Source organism: Oncorhynchus nerka, linkage group LG24 (assembly GCF_034236695.1).
Source record: "Oncorhynchus nerka isolate Pitt River linkage group LG24, Oner_Uvic_2.0, whole genome shotgun sequence".
In the NCBI taxonomy this organism is placed as follows: Eukaryota; Metazoa; Chordata; class Actinopteri; order Salmoniformes; family Salmonidae; genus Oncorhynchus; species Oncorhynchus nerka.
Window position 1 is genome coordinate 84,090,901 of NC_088419.1, and position 23,267 is coordinate 84,114,167.

Below are 23,267 nucleotides of genomic sequence, written 5' to 3' on the forward strand. Positions count from 1 at the left end.
ATTCACTCTAGCATGTAGTCAGTCACAGACTGTATATTCACTCTAGCAGTCAGTCACAGACTGTATATTCACTCTAGCAGACAGTCACAGACTGTATATTCACTCTAGCAGTCAGTCACAGACTGTATATTCACTCTAGCAGACAGTCAGTCACAGACTGTATATTCACTCTAGCATGTAGTCAGTCACAGACTCACTCTAATGCAGTCAGTCACAGACTGTATATTCACTCTATTAGTCAGTCACAGACTGTATATTCACTCTAGCATGTAGTCAGTCACAGACTGTATATTCACTCTATTAGTCAGTCACAGACTGTATATTCACTCTAGCATGTAGTCAGTCACAGACTGTATATTCACTCTATTAGTCAGTCACAGACTGTATATTCACTCTAGCATGTAGTCAGTCACAGACTGTATATTCACTCTAGCATGCAGTCACAGACTGTATATTCACTCTATTAGTCAGTCACAGACTGTATATTCACTCTAGCATGTAGTCAGTCACAGACTGTATATTCACTCTAGCATGTAGTCACAGACTGTATATTCACTCTAGCATGTAGTCAGTCACAGACTGTATATTCACTCTAGCATGTAGTCAGTCACAGACTGTATATTCACTCTAGCATGTAGTCACAGACTGTATATTCACTCTGGCATGCAGTCAGTCACAGACTGTATATTCACTCTAGCATGCAGTCAGTCACAGACTGTATATTCACTCTAGCATGCAATCATAGACTGTATATTCACTCTAGCATGTAGTCAGTCACAGACTGTATATTCACTCTAGCATGTAGTCACAGACTGTATATTCACTCTAGCATGTAGTCAGTCACAGACTGTATATTCACTCTAGCATGTAGTCACATACTGTATATTCACTCTAGCATATAGTCAGTCACAGACTGTATATTCACTCTATTAGTCAGTCACAGACTGTATATTCACTCTAGCATGCAGTCAGTCACAGACTGTATATTCACTCTAGCATGCAGTCACAGACTGTATATTCACTCTAGCATGTAGTCAGTCACAGACTGTATATTCACTCTAGCATGTAGTCAGTCAAAGACTGTATATTCACTCTAGCAGTCAGTCACAGACTGTATATTCACTCTAGCATGCAGTCAGTCACAGACTGTATATTCACTCTAGCATGCAGTCACAGACTGTATATTCACTCTAGCATGCAGTCAGTCACAGACTGTATATTCACTCTCGCATGTAGTCAGTCACAGACTGTATATTCACTCTATTAGTCAGTCACAGACTGTATATTCACTCTAGCATGCAGTCACAGACTGTATATTCACTCTAGCATGCAGTCAGTCACAGACTGTATATTCACTCTAGCATGCAGTCACAGACTGTATATTCACTCTAGCATGTAGTCAGTCACAGACTGTATATTCACTCTATTAGTCAGTCACAGACTGTATATTCACTCTAGCATGCAGTCAGTCACAGACTGTATATTCACTCTAGCAGTCAGTCACAGACTGTATATTCACTCTAGCAGACAGTCACAGACTGTATATTCAATCTAGCAGTCAGTCACAGACTGTATATTCACTCTAGCAGACAGTCAGTCACAGACTGTATATTCACTCTAGCATGTAGTCAGTCACAGACTGTATATTCACTCTAGCATGCAGTCAGTCACAGACTGTATATTCACTCTATTAGTCAGTCACAGACTGTATATTCACTCTAGCATGTAGTCAGTCACAGACTGTATATTCACTCTATTAGTCAGTCACAGACTGTATATTCACTCTATTAGTCAGTCACAGACTGTATATTCACTCTAGCATGTAGTCAGTCACAGACTGTATATTCACTCTATTAGTCAGTCACAGACTGTATATTCACTCTAGCATGTAGTCAGTCACAGACTGTATATTCACTCTAGCATGCAGTCACAGACTGTATATTCACTCTATTAGTCAGTCACAGACTGTATATTCACTCTAGCATGTAGTCAGTCACAGACTGTATATTCACTCTAGCAGTCAGTCACAGACTGTATATTCACTCTAGCATGTAGTCAGTCACAGACTGTATATTCACTCTAGCATGTAGTCACAGACTGTATATTCACTCTAGCATGTAGTCAGTCACAGACTGTATATTCACTCTAGCAGTCAGTCACAGACTGTATATTCACTCTAGCATGTAGTCAGTCACAGACTGTATATTCACTCTAGCATGTAGTCACAGACTGTATATTCACTCTAGCATGCAGTCAGTCACAGACTGTATATTCACTCTAGCATGCAGTCAGTCACAGACTGTATATTCACTCTAGCATGCAGTCATAGACTGTATATTCACTCTAGCATGTAGTCAGTCACAGACTGTATATTCACTCTAGCATGTAGTCACAGACTGTATATTCACTCTAGCATGTAGTCAGTCACAGACTGTATATTCACTCTAGCATGTAGTCACATACTGTATATTCACTCTAGCATGTAGTCAGTCACAGACTGTATATTCACTCTATTAGTCAGTCACAGACTGTATATTCACTCTAGCATGTAGTCAGTCACAGACTGTATATTCACTCTAGCATGTAGTCACAGACTGTATATTCACTCTAGCATGCAGTCAGTCACAGACTGTATATTCACTCTAGCATGTAGTCACATACTGTATATTCACTCTAGCATGTAGTCAGTCACAGACTGTATATTCACTCTAGCAGTCAGTCACAGACTGTATATTCACTCTAGCATGCAGTCACAGACTGTATATCCACTCTAGCAGTCAGTCACAGACTGTATATTCACTCTAGCATGTAGTCAGTCACAGACTGTATATTCACTCTAGCATGCAGTCAGTCACAGACTGTATATTCACTCTAGCATGTAGTCAGTCACAGACTGTATATTCACTCTAGCATGCAGTCAGTCACAGACTGTATATTCACTCTAGCATGTAGTCACATACTGTATATTCACTCTAGCATGTAGTCAGTCACAGACTGTATATTCACTCTAGCAGTCAGTCACAGACTGTATATTCACTCTAGCATGCAGTCACAGACTGTATATCCACTCTAGCATGCAGTCACAGACTGTATATTCACTCTAGCATGTAGTCAGTCACAGACTGTATATTCACTCTAGCATGTAGTCAGTCACAGGCTGTATATTCACTCTAGCATGCAGTCAGTCACAGACTGTATATTCACTCTAGCATGTAGTCACATACTGTATATTCACTCTAGCATGTAGTCAGTCACAGACTGTATATTCACTCTATTAGTCAGTCACAGACTGTATATTCACTCTAGCATGCAGTCAGTCACAGACTGTATATTCACTCTAGCATGTAGTCAGTCACAGACTGTATATTCACTCTAGCAGTCAGTCACAGACTGTATATTCACTCTAGCAGACAGTCACAGACTGTATATTCACTCTAGCAGTCAGTCACAGACTGTATATTCACTCTAGCAGACAGTCAGTCACAGACTGTATATTCACTCTAGCATGTAGTCAGTCACAGACTGTATATTCACTCTAGCATGCAGTCAGTCACAGACTGTATATTCACTCTATTAGTCAGTCACAGACTGTATATTCACTCTAGCATGTAGTCAGTCACAGACTGTATATTCACTCTATTAGTCAGTCACAGACTGTATATTCACTCTAGCATGTAGTCAGTCACAGACTGTATATTCACTCTATTAGTCAGTCACAGACTGTATATTCACTCTAGCATGTAGTCAGTCACAGACTGTATATTCACTCTAGCATGCAGTCACAGACTGTATATTCACTCTATTAGTCAGTCAGACTGTATATTCACTCTAGCATGTAGTCAGTCACAGACTGTATATTCACTCTAGCATGTAGTCACAGACTGTATATTCACTCTAGCATGTAGTCAGTCACAGACTGTATATTCACTCTAGCATGTAGTCAGTCACAGACTGTATATTCACTCTAGCATGTAGTCACAGACTGTATATTCACTCTGGCATGCAGTCAGTCACAGACTGTATATTCACTCTAGCATGCAGTCAGTCACAGACTGTATATTCACTCTAGCATGCAATCATAGACTGTATATTCTAGCATGTAGTCAGTCACAGACTGTATATTCACTCTAGCATGTAGTCACAGACTGTATATTCACTCTAGCATGTAGTCAGTCACAGACTGTATATTCACTCTAGCATGTAGTCACATACTGTATATTCACTCTAGCATGTAGTCAGTCACAGACTGTATATTCACTCTATTAGTCAGTCACAGACTGTATATTCACTCTAGCATGTAGTCAGTCACAGACTGTATATTCACTCTAGCATGTAGTCAGTCACAGACTGTATATTCACTCTAGCATGCAGTCAGTCACAGACTGTATATTCACTCTAGCATGCAGTCAGTCACAGACTGTATATTCACTCTAGCATGTAGTCACAGACTGTATATTCACTCTAGCATGTAGTCAGTCACAGACTGTATATTCACTCTAGCATGTAGTCACAGACTGTATATTCACTCTAGCATGTAGTCAGTCACAGACTGTATATTCACTCTAGCATGTAGTCACAGACTGTATATTCACTCTAGCATGTAGTCAGTCACAGACTGTATATTCACTCTATTAGTCAGTCACAGACTGTATATTCACTCTAGCATGTAGTCAGTCACAGACTGTATATTCACTCTAGCATGTAGTCACAGACTGTATATTCACTCTAGCATGCAGTCAGTCACAGACTGTATATTCACTCTAGCATGTAGTCACATACTGTATATTCACTCTAGCATGTAGTCAGTCACAGACTGTATATTCACTCTAGCAGTCAGTCACAGACTGTATATTCACTCTAGCATGCAGTCACAGACTGTATATCCACTCTAGTCAGTCACAGACTGTATATTCACTCTAGCATGTAGTCAGTCACAGACTGTATATTCACTCTAGCATGCAGTCAGTCACAGACTGTATATTCACTCTAGCATGTAGTCAGTCACAGACTGTATATTCACTCTAGCATGCAGTCAGTCACAGACTGTATATTCACTCTAGCATGTAGTCACATACTGTATATTCACTCTAGCATGTAGTCACAGACTGTATATTCACTCTAGCATGCAGTCAGTCACAGACTGTATATTCACTCTAGCATGTAGTCACATACTGTATATTCACTCTAGCATGTAGTCAGTCACAGACTGTATATTCACTCTAGCAGTCAGTCACAGACTGTATATTCACTCTAGCATGCAGTCACAGACTGTATATCCACTCTAGCAGTCAGTCACAGACTGTATATTCACTCTAGCATGTAGTCAGTCACAGACTGTATATTCACTCTAGCATGCAGTCAGTCACAGACTGTATATTCACTCTAGCATGTAGTCAGTCACAGACTGTATATTCACTCTAGCATGCAGTCAGTCACAGACTGTATATTCACTCTAGCATGTAGTCACATACTGTATATTCACTCTAGCATGTAGTCAGTCACAGACTGTATATTCACTCTAGCAGTCAGTCACAGACTGTATATTCACTCTAGCATGCAGTCACAGACTGTATATCCACTCTAGCATGCAGTCACAGACTGTATATTCACTCTAGCATGTAGTCAGTCACAGACTGTATATTCACTCTAGCATGTAGTCAGTCACAGGCTGTATATTCACTCTAGCATGCAGTCAGTCACAGACTGTATATTCACTCTAGCATGTAGTCAGTCACAGACTGTATATTCACTCTATTAGTCAGTCACAGACTGTATATTCACTCTAGCATGCAGTCAGTCACAGACTGTATATTCACTCTAGCATGTAGTCAGTCACAGACTGTATATTCACTCTAGCAGTCAGTCACAGACTGTATATTCACTCTAGCAGACAGTCACAGACTGTATATTCACTCTAGCAGTCAGTCACAGACTGTATATTCACTCTAGCAGACAGTCAGTCAGTCAGACTGTATATTCACTCTAGCATGTAGTCAGTCACAGACTGTATATTCACTCTAGCATGCAGTCAGTCACAGACTGTATATTCACTCTATTAGTCAGTCACAGACTGTATATTCACTCTAGCATGTAGTCAGTCACAGACTGTATATTCACTCTATTAGTCAGTCACAGACTGTATATTCACTCTAGCATGTAGTCAGTCACAGACTGTATATTCACTCTATTAGTCAGTCACAGACTGTATATTCACTCTAGCATGTAGTCAGTCACAGACTGTATATTCACTCTAGCATGCAGTCACAGACTGTATATTCACTCTATTAGTCAGTCACAGACTGTATATTCACTCTAGCATGTAGTCAGTCACAGACTGTATATTCACTCTAGCATGTAGTCACAGACTGTATATTCACTCTAGCATGTAGTCAGTCACAGACTGTATATTCACTCTAGCATGTAGTCAGTCACAGACTGTATATTCACTCTAGCATGTAGTCACAGACTGTATATTCACTCTGGCATGCAGTCAGTCACAGACTGTATATTCACTCTAGCATGCAGTCAGTCACAGACTGTATATTCACTCTAGCATGCAATCATAGACTGTATATTCACTCTAGCATGTAGTCAGTCACAGACTGTATATTCACTCTAGCATGTAGTCACAGACTGTATATTCACTCTAGCATGTAGTCAGTCACAGACTGTATATTCACTCTAGCATGTAGTCACATACTGTATATTCACTCTAGCATGTAGTCAGTCACAGACTGTATATTCACTCTATTAGTCAGTCACAGACTGTATATTCACTCTAGCATGTAGTCAGTCACAGACTGTATATTCACTCTAGCATGTAGTCAGTCACAGACTGTATATTCACTCTAGCATGCAGTCAGTCACAGACTGTATATTCACTCTAGCATGCAGTCAGTCACAGACTGTATATTCACTCTAGCATGTAGTCACAGACTGTATATTCACTCTAGCATGTAGTCAGTCACAGACTGTATATTCACTCTAGCATGTAGTCACAGACTGTATATTCACTCTAGCATGTAGTCAGTCACAGACTGTATATTCACTCTAGCATGTAGTCACAGACTGTATATTCACTCTAGCATGTAGTCAGTCACAGACTGTATATTCACTCTATTAGTCAGTCACAGACTGTATATTCACTCTAGCATGTAGTCAGTCACAGACTGTATATTCACTCTAGCATGTAGTCACAGACTGTATATTCACTCTAGCATGCAGTCAGTCACAGACTGTATATTCACTCTAGCATGTAGTCACATACTGTATATTCACTCTAGCATGTAGTCAGTCACAGACTGTATATTCACTCTAGCAGTCAGTCACAGACTGTATATTCACTCTAGCATGCAGTCACAGACTGTATATCCACTCTAGCAGTCAGTCACAGACTGTATATTCACTCTAGCATGTAGTCAGTCACAGACTGTATATTCACTCTAGCATGCAGTCAGTCACAGACTGTATATTCACTCTAGCATGTAGTCAGTCACAGACTGTATATTCACTCTAGCATGCAGTCAGTCACAGACTGTATATTCACTCTAGCATGTAGTCAGTCACAGACTGTATATTCACTCTATTAGTCAGTCACATACTGTATATTCACTCTAGCATGTAGTCAGTCACAGACTGTATATTCACTCTAGCAGTCAGTCACAGACTGTATATTCACTCTAGCATGCAGTCACAGACTGTATATCCACTCTAGCATGCAGTCACAGACTGTATATTCACTCTAGCATGTAGTCAGTCACAGACTGTATATTCACTCTAGCATGTAGTCAGTCACAGACTGTATATTCACTCTAGCATGCAGTCAGTCACAGACTGTATATTCACTCTAGCATGTAGTCACATACTGTATATTCACTCTAGCATGTAGTCAGTCACAGACTGTATATTCACTCTAGCAGTCAGTCACAGACTGTATATTCACTCTAGCATGCAGTCACAGACTGTATATCCACTCTAGCATGCAGTCACAGACTGTATATTCACTCTAGCATGTAGTCAGTCACAGACTGTATATTCACTCTAGCATGTAGTCAGTCACAGACTGTATATTCACTCTAGCATGTAGTCACAGACTGTATATTCACTCTAGCATGTAGTCAGTCACAGACTGTATATTCACTCTAGCATGCAGTCACAGATCGTATATCCACCATATATCACTAGGGCTTTCCTGAGAAAATTGGAACCATCCCGGTAATATCCCAGTATTCCCATTCAAGCTGGAAATGCTATTTAAAAGCATATAATGCTAGCGAAATAAATCTGACCTGATTCTACCACTGTAAATGGAGAAATATGGACAGGAATATAATGGATTGTTATAGTATTGGTCACAATTTAATCAACTCAACGTTCTGTCAATGTCACCACACAATTTGGTTATGTAGCCTAGTTCAAATGTAGGTCAAAAACATGATGAGGTTATTAGCCTACAACCTAGTGAAAATTACATTTGTTTTAGCTTACCTTTAATTCAAAGATGTCAGCCTGCTTGTTTGTCCGTTTCTCTCCCCTTGCACTTGGCTTTTAGGGGGATTTTGGAAGGTTGTGACTGTTTTTACTTTATGATAACATGATTATTGTGATGACTTCGTCACAGGGAACAAATCCGATTCTCCTCTAAACAAACAAGCAAATAAGCCTAGTATTGGAGCTTCAGCGCCATGGTTAGCTTCAGCACCATGGGTAGCATCAGCGCCATGGATAGCTTCAGCGCCATGATTAGCTTCAGCACCATGATTAGCTTCAGCACCATGGATAGCTTCAGTGCCATGGATAGCTTCAGCACCATGGATAGCTTCAGCGCCATGATTAGCTTCAGCATCATGGATAGCTTCAGCGCCATGGATAGCTTCAGCACCATGATTAGCTTCAGCACCATGATTAGTTTCAGCGCCATGATTAGCTTCAGCACCCTGGATAGCTTCAGCGCCATGGATAGCTTCAGCACCATGGATAACTTCAGCACCATGGATAGCTTCAGCGCCATGATTAGCTTCAGCACCATGATTAGCTTCAGCACCATGGGTAGCATCAGCGCCATGGATAGCTTCAGCGCCATGATTAGCTTCAGCACCATGATTAGCTTCAGCACCATGGGTAGCATCAGCGCCATGGATAGCTTCAGCGCCATGATTAGCTTCAGCTCCATGGATAGCTTCAGCGCCATGGTTAGCTTCAGCACCATGGGTAGCATCAGCGCCATGGATAGCTTCAGCGCCATGATTAGCTTCAGCACCATGATTAGCTTCAGCACCATGGATAGCTTCAGCGCCATGGATAGCTTCAGCACCATGGATAGCTTCAGCGCCATGATTAGCTTCAGCATCATGGATAGCTTCAGCGCCATGGATAGCTTCAGCACCATGATTAGCTTCAGCACCATGATTAGTTTCAGCGCCATGATTAGCTTCAGCACCCTGGATAGCTTCACCGCCATGGATAGCTTCTGCACCATGGATAACTTCAGCACCATGGATAGCTTCAGCACCATGGATAGCTTCAGCGCCATGATTAGCTTCAGCACCATGGATAGCTTCAGCGCCATGGATAGCTTCAGCACCCTGGATAATTTTGCACGCCCAATTTTTCAGTTTTTGATTTGTTAAAAAAGTTTGAAATATCCAATAAATGTCGTTCCACTTCATGATTGTGTCCCACTTGTTGTTGATTCTTCACAAAAAAATACAGTTTTATATCTTTATGTTTGAAGCCTGAAATGTGGCAAAAGGTCGCAAAGTTCAAGGGGGCCGAATACTTTCGCAAGGCACTGTATGTCAGGCATCTGCATTAGCTTTTGTTACTGTACCATCATGGAACAATGTTACAAATGTCTATTTCCTCGGGTGCGCTTGTGGACACATTGTAGTAGCCTACCAGTCATTTAGTTCAAATTGAGTAGCTGCAGTTTATATTTTGAGTTTCTGACAGTGCTACAAAGATAGTTTGGAGATTTGTGAATGTGAGATGGAGATTGCCTTCAGTAACTAGCCTACACATGATAGTCAGCAATACAATTTATAGAAGTCATGCAAGTAAGTGATGTTTTCTATTGGTTGACTTTACATTGAGTAGGCTAAATATGGTAGGCTGCTAGCATTGTGAATACTAGTTTAATGTAGACTATGAATTAAGTGAGTTGATGTGTCCGGTTCATGTATGCAACTGTTAGCACTTCCATATTTTGTGTTTTTGTATTAGTGCTGCATACATTTTTTATATTTTATTGGTCTACGGAAAACGGGAAGGAGCTTGGTCAGGAAGTCCCGGGATAACGGTCACCAGCATTAAACCCTACTGTACACACACCCAATGCATAGACATACACTCAGTCATTTTCAGACAATCACACACCTGTACACACAGTGACCTATAGGCAATACTCACTGACTCAGTTTGTCACTCAGGACCACTGTACTTGCCTGTACTTGACCCACTACAAATATACAGTGCATTCGGGAAAGTATTCAGACCCCTTGACTTTTTCCACATTTTGTTACATTACAGCCTTATTCTACAATGGATTAAATTGTTGTTTTTTTCATCATCAATCTACACACAATACCAAATAATGACAAAGCAAAAAAATAAAAAAAATAAAAAATAAACAGAAATATCACATTTACATAAGTATTCAGACCCTTTACTCAGTACTTTGTTGAAGCACCTTTGGCAGCGATTACAGCCTCGAGTCTTCTTGGGTATGACACTACAAGCTTGGCACACCTGTATTTGGGGAGTTTCTACCCTTCTTCCTTTCAAGCTCTGTCAGGTTGGAGATGGAGTGTCTCAACACAGCTATTTTCAGGTCTCTCCAGAGATGTTTGATCGGTTTCAAGCCCGGGCTCTGGCTGGGCCACTCAAGGACATTCAGAGACTTGTTCTGAAGCCACTCCTGTGTTGCCTTGGCTGTGTGCTTCGGGTCGTTGTCCTGTTGGAAGGTGAACCTTCACCCCAGTCTGAGGTCCTGAGTGCTGTGGAGCAGGTTTTCATCAAGGATGTCTCTGTACTTTGCTCCGTTCATCTTTCCATCAATCCTGACTAGTCTCCCAGTCCCTGTTGCTGAAAAACATCCCCACAGCATGATTCTGCCACCACCATGTTTCACTGTAGGGTTGGTGCCTTGTTTCTCATGGTCCTTTAGATGCCTTTTGGCAAACTTCAAACGGGCTGTCATGTGCCTTTTACTGAGGAGTGGCTTCCATCTGGCCATTCTACCAAAATTGATTGGTGGAGTGCTGCAGAGATGGTTGTCCTTCTGGAAGGTTCTCTCATCTCCACAGAGGAACTCTGGAACTCTGTCAGAGTGATATCGGGTTATTGGTCACCTCCCTGACCAAGGCCCTTCTCTGTGAATACTTCCGAAGGCACTGTATCCTGTAGTTTCTCCCTCTCACATTTCATTCCTCTCCTCTTTTCTCTTCCTCTCTCTTTCTCTCCTGTTTTCTAGGCAGGGCAGACGGCCCTCATGCTGGCCGTCAGCCATGGTCGCACAGCCATGGTGCGGTTGCTGCTGAGCTGCCAGGCTGACCTCAACATTCAGGACAAAGACGGTTCGACTGCACTCATATGTGCGTGTGAGCACAGTCACGTGGAGATCGCTCGGATACTACTCGAGTCTGACCACTGTGACACCAGCCTCACAGACAAGGTAGGTACACACACATGCATATCACACACACGCATAACACACACTAATGTGAACACACACAAGCATGCACACACACACACTTGGACGCTCACACACACATGCACAGACATACACTTTGAACTTCCCAAAACATTGAATGTCAAAACAACCCAACAGTGCCACTATCTGGCTAAACAGTGAAGTGCATAATTTCCTCATGTTCATTGACATGATGAATGAGCACACAGGCTCTCAGATGATGTCACATCCCCTAGCCGCACAGCGGCCGGGAGTTGACCAGAAACACACTGTCCTATCTTTCCTCCACAGAGTGATAGCAGAATGGCAGACAGATAAGGCAGGAATTAGCTGCTAGGTTAATAACTGTTTTGTGGAGCTGTCTGTCTGGGTTTGACACAGCAATGAATCCCTCTTAGAAGGTATTATACTGTACTGGATGTGTAGAGGTGTCTGTGTGTGAATGGCTCGAAGTGGAGCTATGGCTAGAATCAGACCTTCTTTAAGGCCTCCAGGGCAGTCAGACAGGGGGCTAAAGTAGACCCTGGAAACCCAGACAGAGCTGTGTGGGCTGTGGTTGAGACAGACAGGTTAAATAATTCACTTCCAATCTGAGGATACCTCTTTCTACGATCCTCTCTCATGGCCAGAGATGGTATTATTCTGCTCTCACCCATTGGTCCCACATTATCTCACTATGGGTTATTTTCTTCATGATATGATTGGTTGTCGCAACCAGAAATTTCCTTGACTCACCGTTGTCAGGGCGCTGGCAGGATATAGCTCATCAGTCGAGGTTGCAACACCAGGAATTAACAAGTGTAGAGAATTCTGCATTTTCTACCAAGAATGAACATGTCTCCTGAAATGGCAAACATCCTTACTGTTAAAAATTCGAGTCAAATTAAATCAAATCCAATTTTATTCATCATATATACAGAATACAGGGGGGTGTAAACAGTGCTATGGTATGCTTACTTGCAAGCTACCTCTCAACATAGCCCTTGTGTCATACAGCATGTCTTTGGGGTATGATATTTGTGCATCTAACTTTCTCACTCATCATTATTTACAATTGATCAGGACTATCCATAATCCTGGAAGCATCCACATTAATGTAGAAGTGTTTAGAAACATATTTTATTCTCATTTACAATAAGTGACTCCAAAATGACACAATACATTATTTATCAGTAATTTCTATTGGGCACAAAATAATCTATAAACACAACCAAAACAAAGAGGAAAAGTCACAAGCGTGATGTAATCATTGTGTTCTAGGAATATGGGACCAAATACTAATTTAATACACATAAGTGAATTTATCCCAATACTTTTGTTTCCTCTTAAATTGGGGGACTATGTACAAAAAGTGCTGTAATAAAAAGTGGTGTAACATGGATGAAAATACTCTCAAATTAAAGCTGACAGTCTGCACTTTGTATAATTTCAAATCCAAAGTGCTGGAGTACAGCCAAAACATTTCACTATCCCAATACTTTAGATGGAGTATTTGGCTGTTTTGACTGCCGGAGCCAAATCAGACTTTAAAAAGAACATATATGGTCCATGGACTAACGTTAGCCAGGGGACTGACTGATGGACTAACGTTAGCCAGGGGACTGACTGATGGACTAACGTTAGCCAGGGGACTGACTGATGGACTAACGTTAGCCAGGGGACTGACTGATGGACTAACGTTAGCCAGGGGACTGACTGATGGACTAACGTTAGACAGGGGACTGACTGATGGACTAACGTTAGCCAGGGACTGACTGATGGACTAACGTTAGCCAGGGACTGACTGATGGACTAACGTTAGCCAGGGGACTGACTGATGGACTAACGTTAGCCAGGGGACTGACTGATGGACTAACGTTAGACAGGGGACTGACTGATGGACTAACGTTAGACAGGGGACTGACTGATGGACTAACGTTAGCCAGGGGACTGACTGATGGACTAACGTTAGCCAGGGGACTGACTGATGGACTAACGTTAGCCAGGGACTGACTGATGGACTAACGTTAGCCAGGGACTGACTGATGGACTAACGTTAGCCAGGGGACTGACTGATGGACTAACGTTAGCCAGGGGACTGACTGATGGACTAACGTTAGCCAGGGGACTGACTGATGGACTAACGTTAGCCAGGGGACTGACTGATGGACTAACGTTAGCCAGGGGACTGACTGATGGACTAACGTTAGCCAGGGGACTGACTGATGGACTAACGTTAGCCAGGGGACTGACTGATGGACTAACGTTAGCCAGGGGACTGACTGATGGACTAACGTTAGACAGGGACTGACTGATGGACTAACGTTAGCCAGGGGACTGACTGATGGACTAACGTTAGCCAGGGGACTGACTGATGGACTAACGTTAGACAGGGGACTGACTGATGGACTAACGTTAGCCAGGGGACTGACTGATGGACTAACGTTAGCCAGGGGACTGACTGATGGACTAACGTTAGCCAGGGGACTGACTGATGGACTAACGTTAGCCAGGGGACTGACTGATGGACTAACGTTAGCCAGGGGACTGACTGATGGACTAACGTTAGCCAGGGGACTGACTGATGGACTAACGTTAGCCAGGGGACTGACTGATGGACTAACGTTAGCCAGGGGACTGACTGATGGACTAACGTTAGCCAGGGGACTGACTGATGGACTAACGTTAGAGACAGGGGACTGACTGATGGACTAACGTTAGCCAGGGGACTGACTGATGGACTAACGTTAGCCAGGGGACTGACTGATGGACTAACGTTAGCCAGGGGACTGACTGATGGACTAACGTTAGCCAGGGGACTGACTGATGGACTAACGTTAGACAGGGGACTGACTGATGGACTAACGTTAGCCAGGGGACTGACTGATGGACTAACGTTAGCCAGGGGACTGACTGATGGACTAACGCAGCCAGGGACTGACTGATGGACTAACGTTAGCCAGGGGACTGACTGATGGACTAACGTTAGCCAGGGGACTGACTGATGGACTAACGTTAGCCAGGGGACTGACTGATGGACTAACGTTAGACAGGGGACTGACTGATGGACTAACGTTAGACAGGGGACTGACTGATGGACTAACGTTAGACAGGGGACTGACTGATGGACTAACGAGCTCAGGTGTGGAGGACAGAGGCCCAGGTGGTGGAGTAGCCCGTACAGGAATGTAGGACAGGGGACTGACTGATGGACTGGCGAGCTCAGGTGTGGAGGACAGAGGCCCAGGTGGTGGAGTAGCCCGTACAGGAATGTAGGACAGGGGACTGACTGATGGACTGGCGAGCTCAGGTGTGGAGGACAGAGGCCCAGGTGGTGGAGTAGCCCGTACAGGAATGTAGGACAGGGGACTGACTGATGGACTGGCGAGCTCAGGTGTGGAGGACAGAGGACTGACTGATGCAGCTGTGGACCGGATGCTGGTAGAGGGGTGGGAGTAGGACGACAGGTGCCAACAAGAGGCAGGGCTGTCTCCAGCACTGGAACTGTCAGGTCCGGAACTTCTACGAGCTCCACAAAGCCCTCATCATCCTCCCCTTGGATATCAGGAACACCCGTCTCCAGTTCCTCAATGGCAGCCTTTATAATCCTGCAGCACCAAACCAGTCTGAACGAAGAGGTACTCCAAACCGATCAGTTCCTCTTAAGAAAAAAAATACAAAACAATATGAGAATACACCAGACTGAGTATGGAATAATTCTATAATAACATTTCACAAAGAGAAATGCGTTGCTGTTTGTATTAAATATAAAAGCTGCATTAGATGATTAATTAAATGATATTGCCATTACCAGTGTATTTGCGTAGAACAGTGTAAGGAACCATATGTTCCAACTGATGACCTTCCTACTGCACTTGGGACAATAAAGGTATCCTGCTGCCACATAGTAGGATCCGTCCACATCCACAACCTGCCGGATCTTCTGGTGGAGTCCAGATGAGGTCAACTCTCCCCTCTCACAGTCAGAATGTGGGCAATAGAGCTTCACCTGCTCCACACTCTTTTAGTAGTTTTTGTCCAATAAATCCTGGAACCCTTACTGTCTATTAAGACGAGGCTTCCATTTGGCAGTTGGCTGAAGCTGGCTCCCATGTCTGCTGTGAAAATAAGAGGGAAAGTTTGTGCTTAATAAGCATAAATGATATACATTTTAATGACAGTGAGCAGATTGGATTAATGGATGGAACAATAAAATGAAGTGTTTAAACTCTAGCTACCTATGTTGTTATCTCTAGCTACATGCTAAAGGACATTTCTAACCACAGACACACCAGCATAAGCAAGAGAATAGGATATCGTCCGTGCCTTTTTAATTCATAATTAACATGATGACCCGTCCCGAGCCTATTTGATATCAAGACAGTGTTTGCCCTATAGCTATGTCTAGTCCAATTAACTCAAATCATAGAAAGAGAAAAGGAGAGATTTGCTGACGCTGAGTGACAAAGCACAACTACAAGCTATAAAAAATACACTTTGTTTAGATAGCTAGCTCCGGCAGTAAGAAAATAAGTTTAGTATGGTAAGTGGGGTTAACAGACTATTTTGATAGTCATGGACGTTAAACTAGCTAACGTTACGTTACTTCGATCACCTGTGTCAGTGTCAAAACACCCGTTGACTAACGCGTTAGATAGCGTTAACGTTACAGTAGCACTGTAAATCTTGTTAACCGAGCTAACATATTACTGAAGCCTAAAACACTGATATTACCTGCTAGATATTCCGATCGATGATCAATGAAAATAGCAGAAGCAAAACATTGTAGCTAACGTTACTTCAGAAAATAAAGATAACTGGCGAACAAAATGACCTAAGAGGAAATACACTGCTCAAAAAATAAGTCAATCACACTTCTGTGAAATCAAACTGTCCACTTAGGAAGCAACACTGATTGACAATAAATTTCACATGCTGTTGTGCAAATGGAATAGACAACAGGTGGAAATTATAGGCAATTAGCAAGACACACTAAATAAAGGAGTGGTTCTGCAGGTGGTGACCACAGACCACTTCTCAGTTCCTATGCTTCCTGGGTGATGGTTTGGTCACTTTTGAATGCTGGCGGTGCTTTCCCTCTAGTGGTAGCATGAGACGGAGTCTACAACCCACACAAGTGGCTCAGGTAGTGCAGCTCATCCAGGATGGCACATCAATGCGAGGCAAGAAGGTTTGCTGTGTCTGTCAGCGTAGTGTCCAGCGTAGTGTCCAGAGCATGGAGGCGCTACTAGGAGACAGGCCAGTACATCAGGGGATGTCATAAGGTGAATTCACCAATTTGTAAGTCGCTCTGGATAAGAGCGTCTGCTAAATGACTTAAATGTAAATGTAATCAGGAGACGTGGAGGAGGCCGTAGGAGGGCAACAACCCAGCAGCAGGACCGCTGCAGGACCGCTACCTCCGCCTTTGTGCTTGGAGGAGCACTGCCAGAGCAAAATGACCTCCAGCAGGCCACAAATGTACATGTGTCTGCTCAAACGGTCAGAAACAGACTCCATGAGGGTGGTATGAGGGCCCGACGTCCACTGGTGGGGGTTGTGCTTACAGCCCAACACCGTGCAGGACGTTTGTCATTTGCCAGAGAACACCAAGATTGGCAAATTCGCCACTGGTGCCCTGTGCTCTTCACAGATGAAAGCAGGTTCACTCTGAGCACATGTGACAGAGTCTGGAGACGCCGTGGAGAACGTTCTGCTGCTTGCATCATCCTCCAGCATGACCGGTTTGGCGGTGGGTCAGTCATGGTGTGGGGTGGCATTTCTTTGGGGGGCCGCACAGCCCTCCATGTGCTCTCCAGAGGTAGCCTGACTGCCATTAGGTACCGAGATGAGATCCTCAGACGCCTTGTGAGACCATATGCTGGTGCCGTTGGCCCTGGGTTCCTCCTAATGCAAGACAATGCTAGACCTCATGTGGCTGGAGTGTGTCAGCAGTTCCTGCAAGAGGAAGGCATTGATGCTATGGACTGACCCGCCAGTTCCCCAGACCTGAATCCAATTGAGCACATCTGTGACATCATGTCTCGCTCATGTCTCGGATGCTTTAGTCCAGGTCTGGGAGGAGATCCCTCAGGAGACCATCCGCCACCTCATTAGGAGCATGCCCAGGCGTTGTAGGGAGGTCATACAGGCACGTGGAGGCCACACACACTACTGAGCCTCATTTAGACTTGTTTTAAGGACATTACATCAAAGTTGGATCAGCCTGTAGTGTGGTTTTCCACTTTAATTTTGAGTGTGACTCCAAATCCAGACCTCCATGGGTTGATAAATTTGATTTCCATTGATCATTTTTGTGTGATTTTGTTGTCAGCACATTCAACTATGTAAAGAAAAAAGTATTTAATAAGAATATTTCATTCATTCAGATTTAGGATGTGTTATTTTAGAGTTCCGTTTATTTTTTTGAGCAGTGTATATTTTTACGTGGTCCTCTTGACTAGAGTTTGAAGGTCCCGCCATAGCCCTATCCACATTGGTCAATTATTGGCTACTTGTTGGTTGCACAGGCAACTCAGATTGGTTGGTGAGTGCAATTATTGGTTACTTCTTGGTTGCAGACAGCGATATGATTGGTTGTCGCAACCAGAAATTTCCTGACTCATCCTTGTCAGGGCGCTGGCCCTCTGTGGCAATGGCCTTTGTGTGGTGTAGATTTGAGCTATGAGGCTCATTACCCAGGTCTCATGTTTCTGAGGGGAAGGGGTCTAAAGTACACGCCACGTCCTCTGGCTTGTGGCGAGGGCACTATTCACTCTTCAAACATGATTGAACCCACAACGTTTTTATTTACTCCATGAGTGAAGAAACATTCTCTCTACCCCTCTCACCCACCTCTCTCTCTCTCTCTCTCTCATTGTCTTTAGGATGGTCAGAGTGCTCTTTCGGTTGCGGTAGCGGCCTCCCACAGTGAGCTAGTTGACCTTCTGAAGACCCATTCTGACTCCACCACCCAGGCCTCTAACCTCTCCTCCACCACCACTTCAGCCACCATTATCACCACCACCACCGCCTCTCTCCTCTGAGTCCTCTCCAGAAGCCCCTCTCTAACCCCCACCCCAACACAGAACTCTCCCACCCTAGACCCACCATAGCCCAGACCCCATTCGCCAGACCCAACCCTACCCTCGACCCACCGTAGCCTGGACCCCATTCGCCAGACCCAACCCTACCCTAGACCCACCGTAGCCCAGACCCAACCCTACCCTAGACCCACCGTAGCCCGGACCCCATTCGCCAGACCCAACCCTACCCTAGACCCACCATAGCCCGGATCCCATTCGCCAGGCCCAACCCTACCCTAGACCCCCGTGGAGGACAGACAAAGGCTGGCACCACTCAGCTCACAGGCCTACTGGACCTGTGCTGCAAGGAACCAGAATAACACACATTATTCACATTTCTGCCAATATTCCGTGGGCGGGACTCTGGAGTTATGTATCAACCGTTTGGCAGCCAGCCAATCGGAGAGGGACCTGTGTGTGTCAATCAAAGAACCTGTAGCCGTGGCGACAGTGGGGATTGACAGGTGATCCATGAAGAGTGCAGAAAGGACAACAGAAGGATGATGGATTGATGCTTTCCAAAAAAAAAATGCTCTTCAGGCAAAAATCTTCTTAAGCACATGATCTACCTTCAAAATCTGTCATATTATTATCAATAATATGGTTTTTCTTCCTTTTTATTCCAATGATGACATTACTATTATTTTATATTTGGACATAAGCCATTTATTAAACCATAAAGTCAATGTTATAATAGTGTTTTATCAGACACACAAAGTATATTTATTTTGCGTTGCACTTTGTTTCACTCTGTTTGATTGATATTCATACTGTACATATCATATCCATGCTTGGTTTGTTTTCATCACTATGACTCAGTGGGAGGTCTTCCAATATGAAGGGTGTATAGTAGGATGCAGCATGCAGCAATATAATAACAAAAGGCAGAATCTTCCGAAGATACTAAACTGCAGTATGATGTAGTAACTCTCCACTTACTACTCTTCTTAACTATCTACAACTCTTTTTCTCTTTCTCGCTCTCATGCACCAGCCTGGTCTCAGAGCATTTCATATGTTTCTGTACGTACAGTAAATCCTAGACATTCCATTTAGTATAATATGTTACGTTTTGTATGGTATGTATTCAAATGTGGTTATCCATCACCCATTTCGTATGATATATTACGGATTACAATTCATATTATATGTTACGAATTTTCACAACAAACAATATTTAATGAATTTGCTAAACGTATGATATGTAACGAATTCTAGCTGGTGGCTATAGTTAGCTAGCGCGCTAAAGTTAGCTTGGCTAGTGGTTAGGGTAATTATTATTATTTTATTTTGTACTTTTACCTCTTTTTCTCCCCAATTGGTGGTTACAGTCTTGTCTCATCTCTGAAACTCCCATACGGACTCGGGAGAGGCGTAGGTCGAGAGCCATGCGTCCTCCAAAACACGACCCTGCTAAGCCGCACTGCTTCTTGACACATTGCTTGCTTTACCCGGAAGACAGCCACACCAATGTGTGTCAGAGGAAACACCGTCCAACTGACGACCGAAGTCAACCTGCAGGCTCCCAGTCCGCCACCTTCCCTTAACCCGGACGACACTGGGGCAATTGTGCGCCGCCTCATGGGTCTCCCAGTCACGGCCGGCTGTGACACACTACCTGGGGCTGTCGTGATGCCTTAGGCCGCTGCGCCACTCGGAAGGCCAGGGTTAGGGTTACGTTTAAAGGGTTAAGGTTAGGGTTAGAGGAAGGGTGAGCTAAAAGGGTTAAGGTTAGGTAAAGGGTTAGTTAAAAGGGTTAAGGTTAGGGTTAGGGCAAGGGTTAGATAACATGCTAAATAGTTGCAAAATATTTGTAAGTAGTTGAAAAGTTGCTAATTAGTTAAAAGTTTTCAGCAATGAAATTCGAACTCGCAACCTTTGGATTGCCAGACGTTTGTGTTATACACTCACCCATCCACCCCTAGATGTTTGCGTTCTACATCCACCCATCCACCCCTAGATGTTTGCGTTCTACATCCACCCATCCACCCCTAGATGTTTGCGTTCTACATCCACCCATCCACCCCTAGATGTTTGCGTTCTACATCCACCCATCCACCCCTAGATGTTTGCGTTCTACATCCACCCCTAGATGTTTGCGTTCTACATCCACCCATCCACCCCTAGATGTTTGCGTTCTACATCCACCCCTAGATGTTTGCGTTCTACATCCACCCATCTACCCCTAGATGTTTGCGTTCTACATCCACCCATCTACCCCTAGATGTTTGCGTTCTACATCCACCCATCTACCCCTAAATGTTTGCGTTCTACATCCACCCATCTACCCCTAGATGTTTGCAATCCACCTCTACCCCTAGATGTTTGCGTTCTATTTGATGTTTTATTAATCCACCCATCTAAGATGTTTGCCATCCACCCATCCACCCCGTTCCTTATTTGCCTTAAGTAACCATCTGTCTTACGTAATCATACTAAATTGGGTATCTTGGATTTACATGAGACCAGGTGACACACACACACACACACACACACACACACACACACACTCTCTTCCACTGTAATGTATCATTCCCTTTGTCTGCTTTATAGATTACAAATCAAATAATGTATGCAACCAAAATCGCTACAAAATGCACAAAGAATGTCAGTTTTACATTCCAGAATCCAGATAGCATTCAGCAGGCCTCCTAAGGAACAACATCTTAGCACAGGAAGCAACACAGTAGAGAGTATCTCTAGAGTATCTCTCCATTACTGGCCAGACTAGTAACATGTTCTCTACTGTCCTCTGCAGTCAGCGATGTTACACAGCTCCTTCTCCCATGTGGACACAGGAAGCAACACAGTAGAGATCTCTCCATTACTGGCCAGACTAGTAACATGTTCTCTACTGTCCTCTGCAGTCAGCGATGTTACACAGCTCCTTCTCCCATGTGGACACAGGAAGCAACACAGTAGAGATCTCTCCATTACTGGCCAGACTACTAACATGTTCTCTACTGTCCTCTGCAGTCAGCGATGTTACACAGCTCCTTCTCCCATGTGGACACAGGAAGCAACACAGTAGAGATCTCTCCATTACTGGCCAGACTACTAACATGTTCTCTACTGTCCTCTGCAGTCAGTGATGTTACACAGCTCCTTCTCCCATGTGGACACAGGAAGCAACACAGTAGAGATCTCTCCATTACTGGCCAGACTAGTAACATGTTCTCTACTGTCCTCTGCAGTCAGCGATGTTACACAGCTCCTTCTCCCATGTGGACACAAATGCAGGTTTCACTGCTAGAAATGTAGAAATGTTGTTCTTAGGGGGATTGTGCCTCTCTCTTCCACCCCAATTTTCTCTCTATATTGAACAATAGGGCACTGTTGCAGAGAAATGACATGAGAATATACTATCTATCCTATCAGAAAATGAAGAGGTCCCAAAGGAGAGGTGCTGTACTCACCAGGTGGAGTGGTGCTGTCTCTCTTTCTCACCTGTTTATCACAAGGCAGGCCTAGGAGCTGAAGACTGACCTCAACTGGTTAAAGGTCTATATGGAAACCTAACTGTACATACATATACAGTATTGTGGAAAATATATCTGGTATGGTCTGACATTTGCTCTTAAATATATTTAGTATTTATTAAAAATGCTATATTTTTACAATATACAGTATATGCATGGGCCAATAGTCCAATGATTGTGTTGGAATATGTGAATTTATTGGTTCTTCTGGATGGTATATATAAGCTAATTGGTCTACTTTAAAAAGCAATGTAACTTTTCATTGGTTGGGTGGTTCACGTTCGTCTCTCATTGGACAAAGCTGTGTGCTGTACTGTGTCAACAGGACTGACTGTTGTGAGACTGTACTTCTACATTACAATCAGATGAAAACAGCTGTACCTGCCTGTAATATTCCTACTGTCAAATTGACTTTTATGTTAACCATTTACAAATCAAAGAATTGCTTCCAAATAAAAAGGAGACTTTGAAACTGGTGTGTGTAGAAGTTTATTATGTCACGATTCAAAAGATGTATATTAGCCTCTGTACACTATTATGGACAGAGTCAATCCACATGGCGGAAGATCTGCGTTATAGCGAGATTGAAATGTAAAGGTAATTTCCAAATAAGCCGGCATAGCGTTAACCGTAAACGCAGTCTCTGCAAGCATTGCCTTTACATTTCAATCGCACATTACCACGGATCTTCCGTGATACGGATTGAATCTAGGCCTTTTACAAAGGATTTATAGTATACAAGCACCACTCGCCACACTAGCCTCGCTCTCATGTGGGTGCTAAGAATCTAGCAAGCATGCTAGGTAGCAGTACGTATCAACAGTCATTGTTAGCCAATCCAGTAGGGGTTGGAAGCTATGGTAAGCTTCAATTGGTCACTCGCGTCACGATATCGCAGAGGATTTGAGTACATTTCCGCTTTCACCAACTTTAGTCCCGCCCTGTTCAGCTCCCTCGCCCATGCTCGCATCGCCCACGGTCCATCGCCCACGGTCCACCGCCCACGGTCCATCGCCCACGGTCCACCGCCCACGGT

General features: G+C 43.6%; 1 protein-coding gene across 1 annotated transcript in view; it reads left to right on the forward strand.

Moving 5' to 3' along the window:
- kank4 (KN motif and ankyrin repeat domains 4) overlaps window positions 1-21,055 on the forward strand; it is a 273,369-nt gene extending 252,314 nt beyond the window's left edge. Inside the window, exons 11-12 of the mRNA XM_065009219.1 lie at window positions 11,471-11,671; window positions 18,556-21,055. Of these exons, the coding sequence (XP_064865291.1) occupies window positions 11,471-11,671; window positions 18,556-18,714 (360 nt within the window). The 3' untranslated portion in view covers window positions 18,715-21,055. The remainder of the gene's footprint in view (window positions 1-11,470; window positions 11,672-18,555) is intronic.
- Window positions 21,056-23,267: the final 2,212 nt, after the last annotated feature.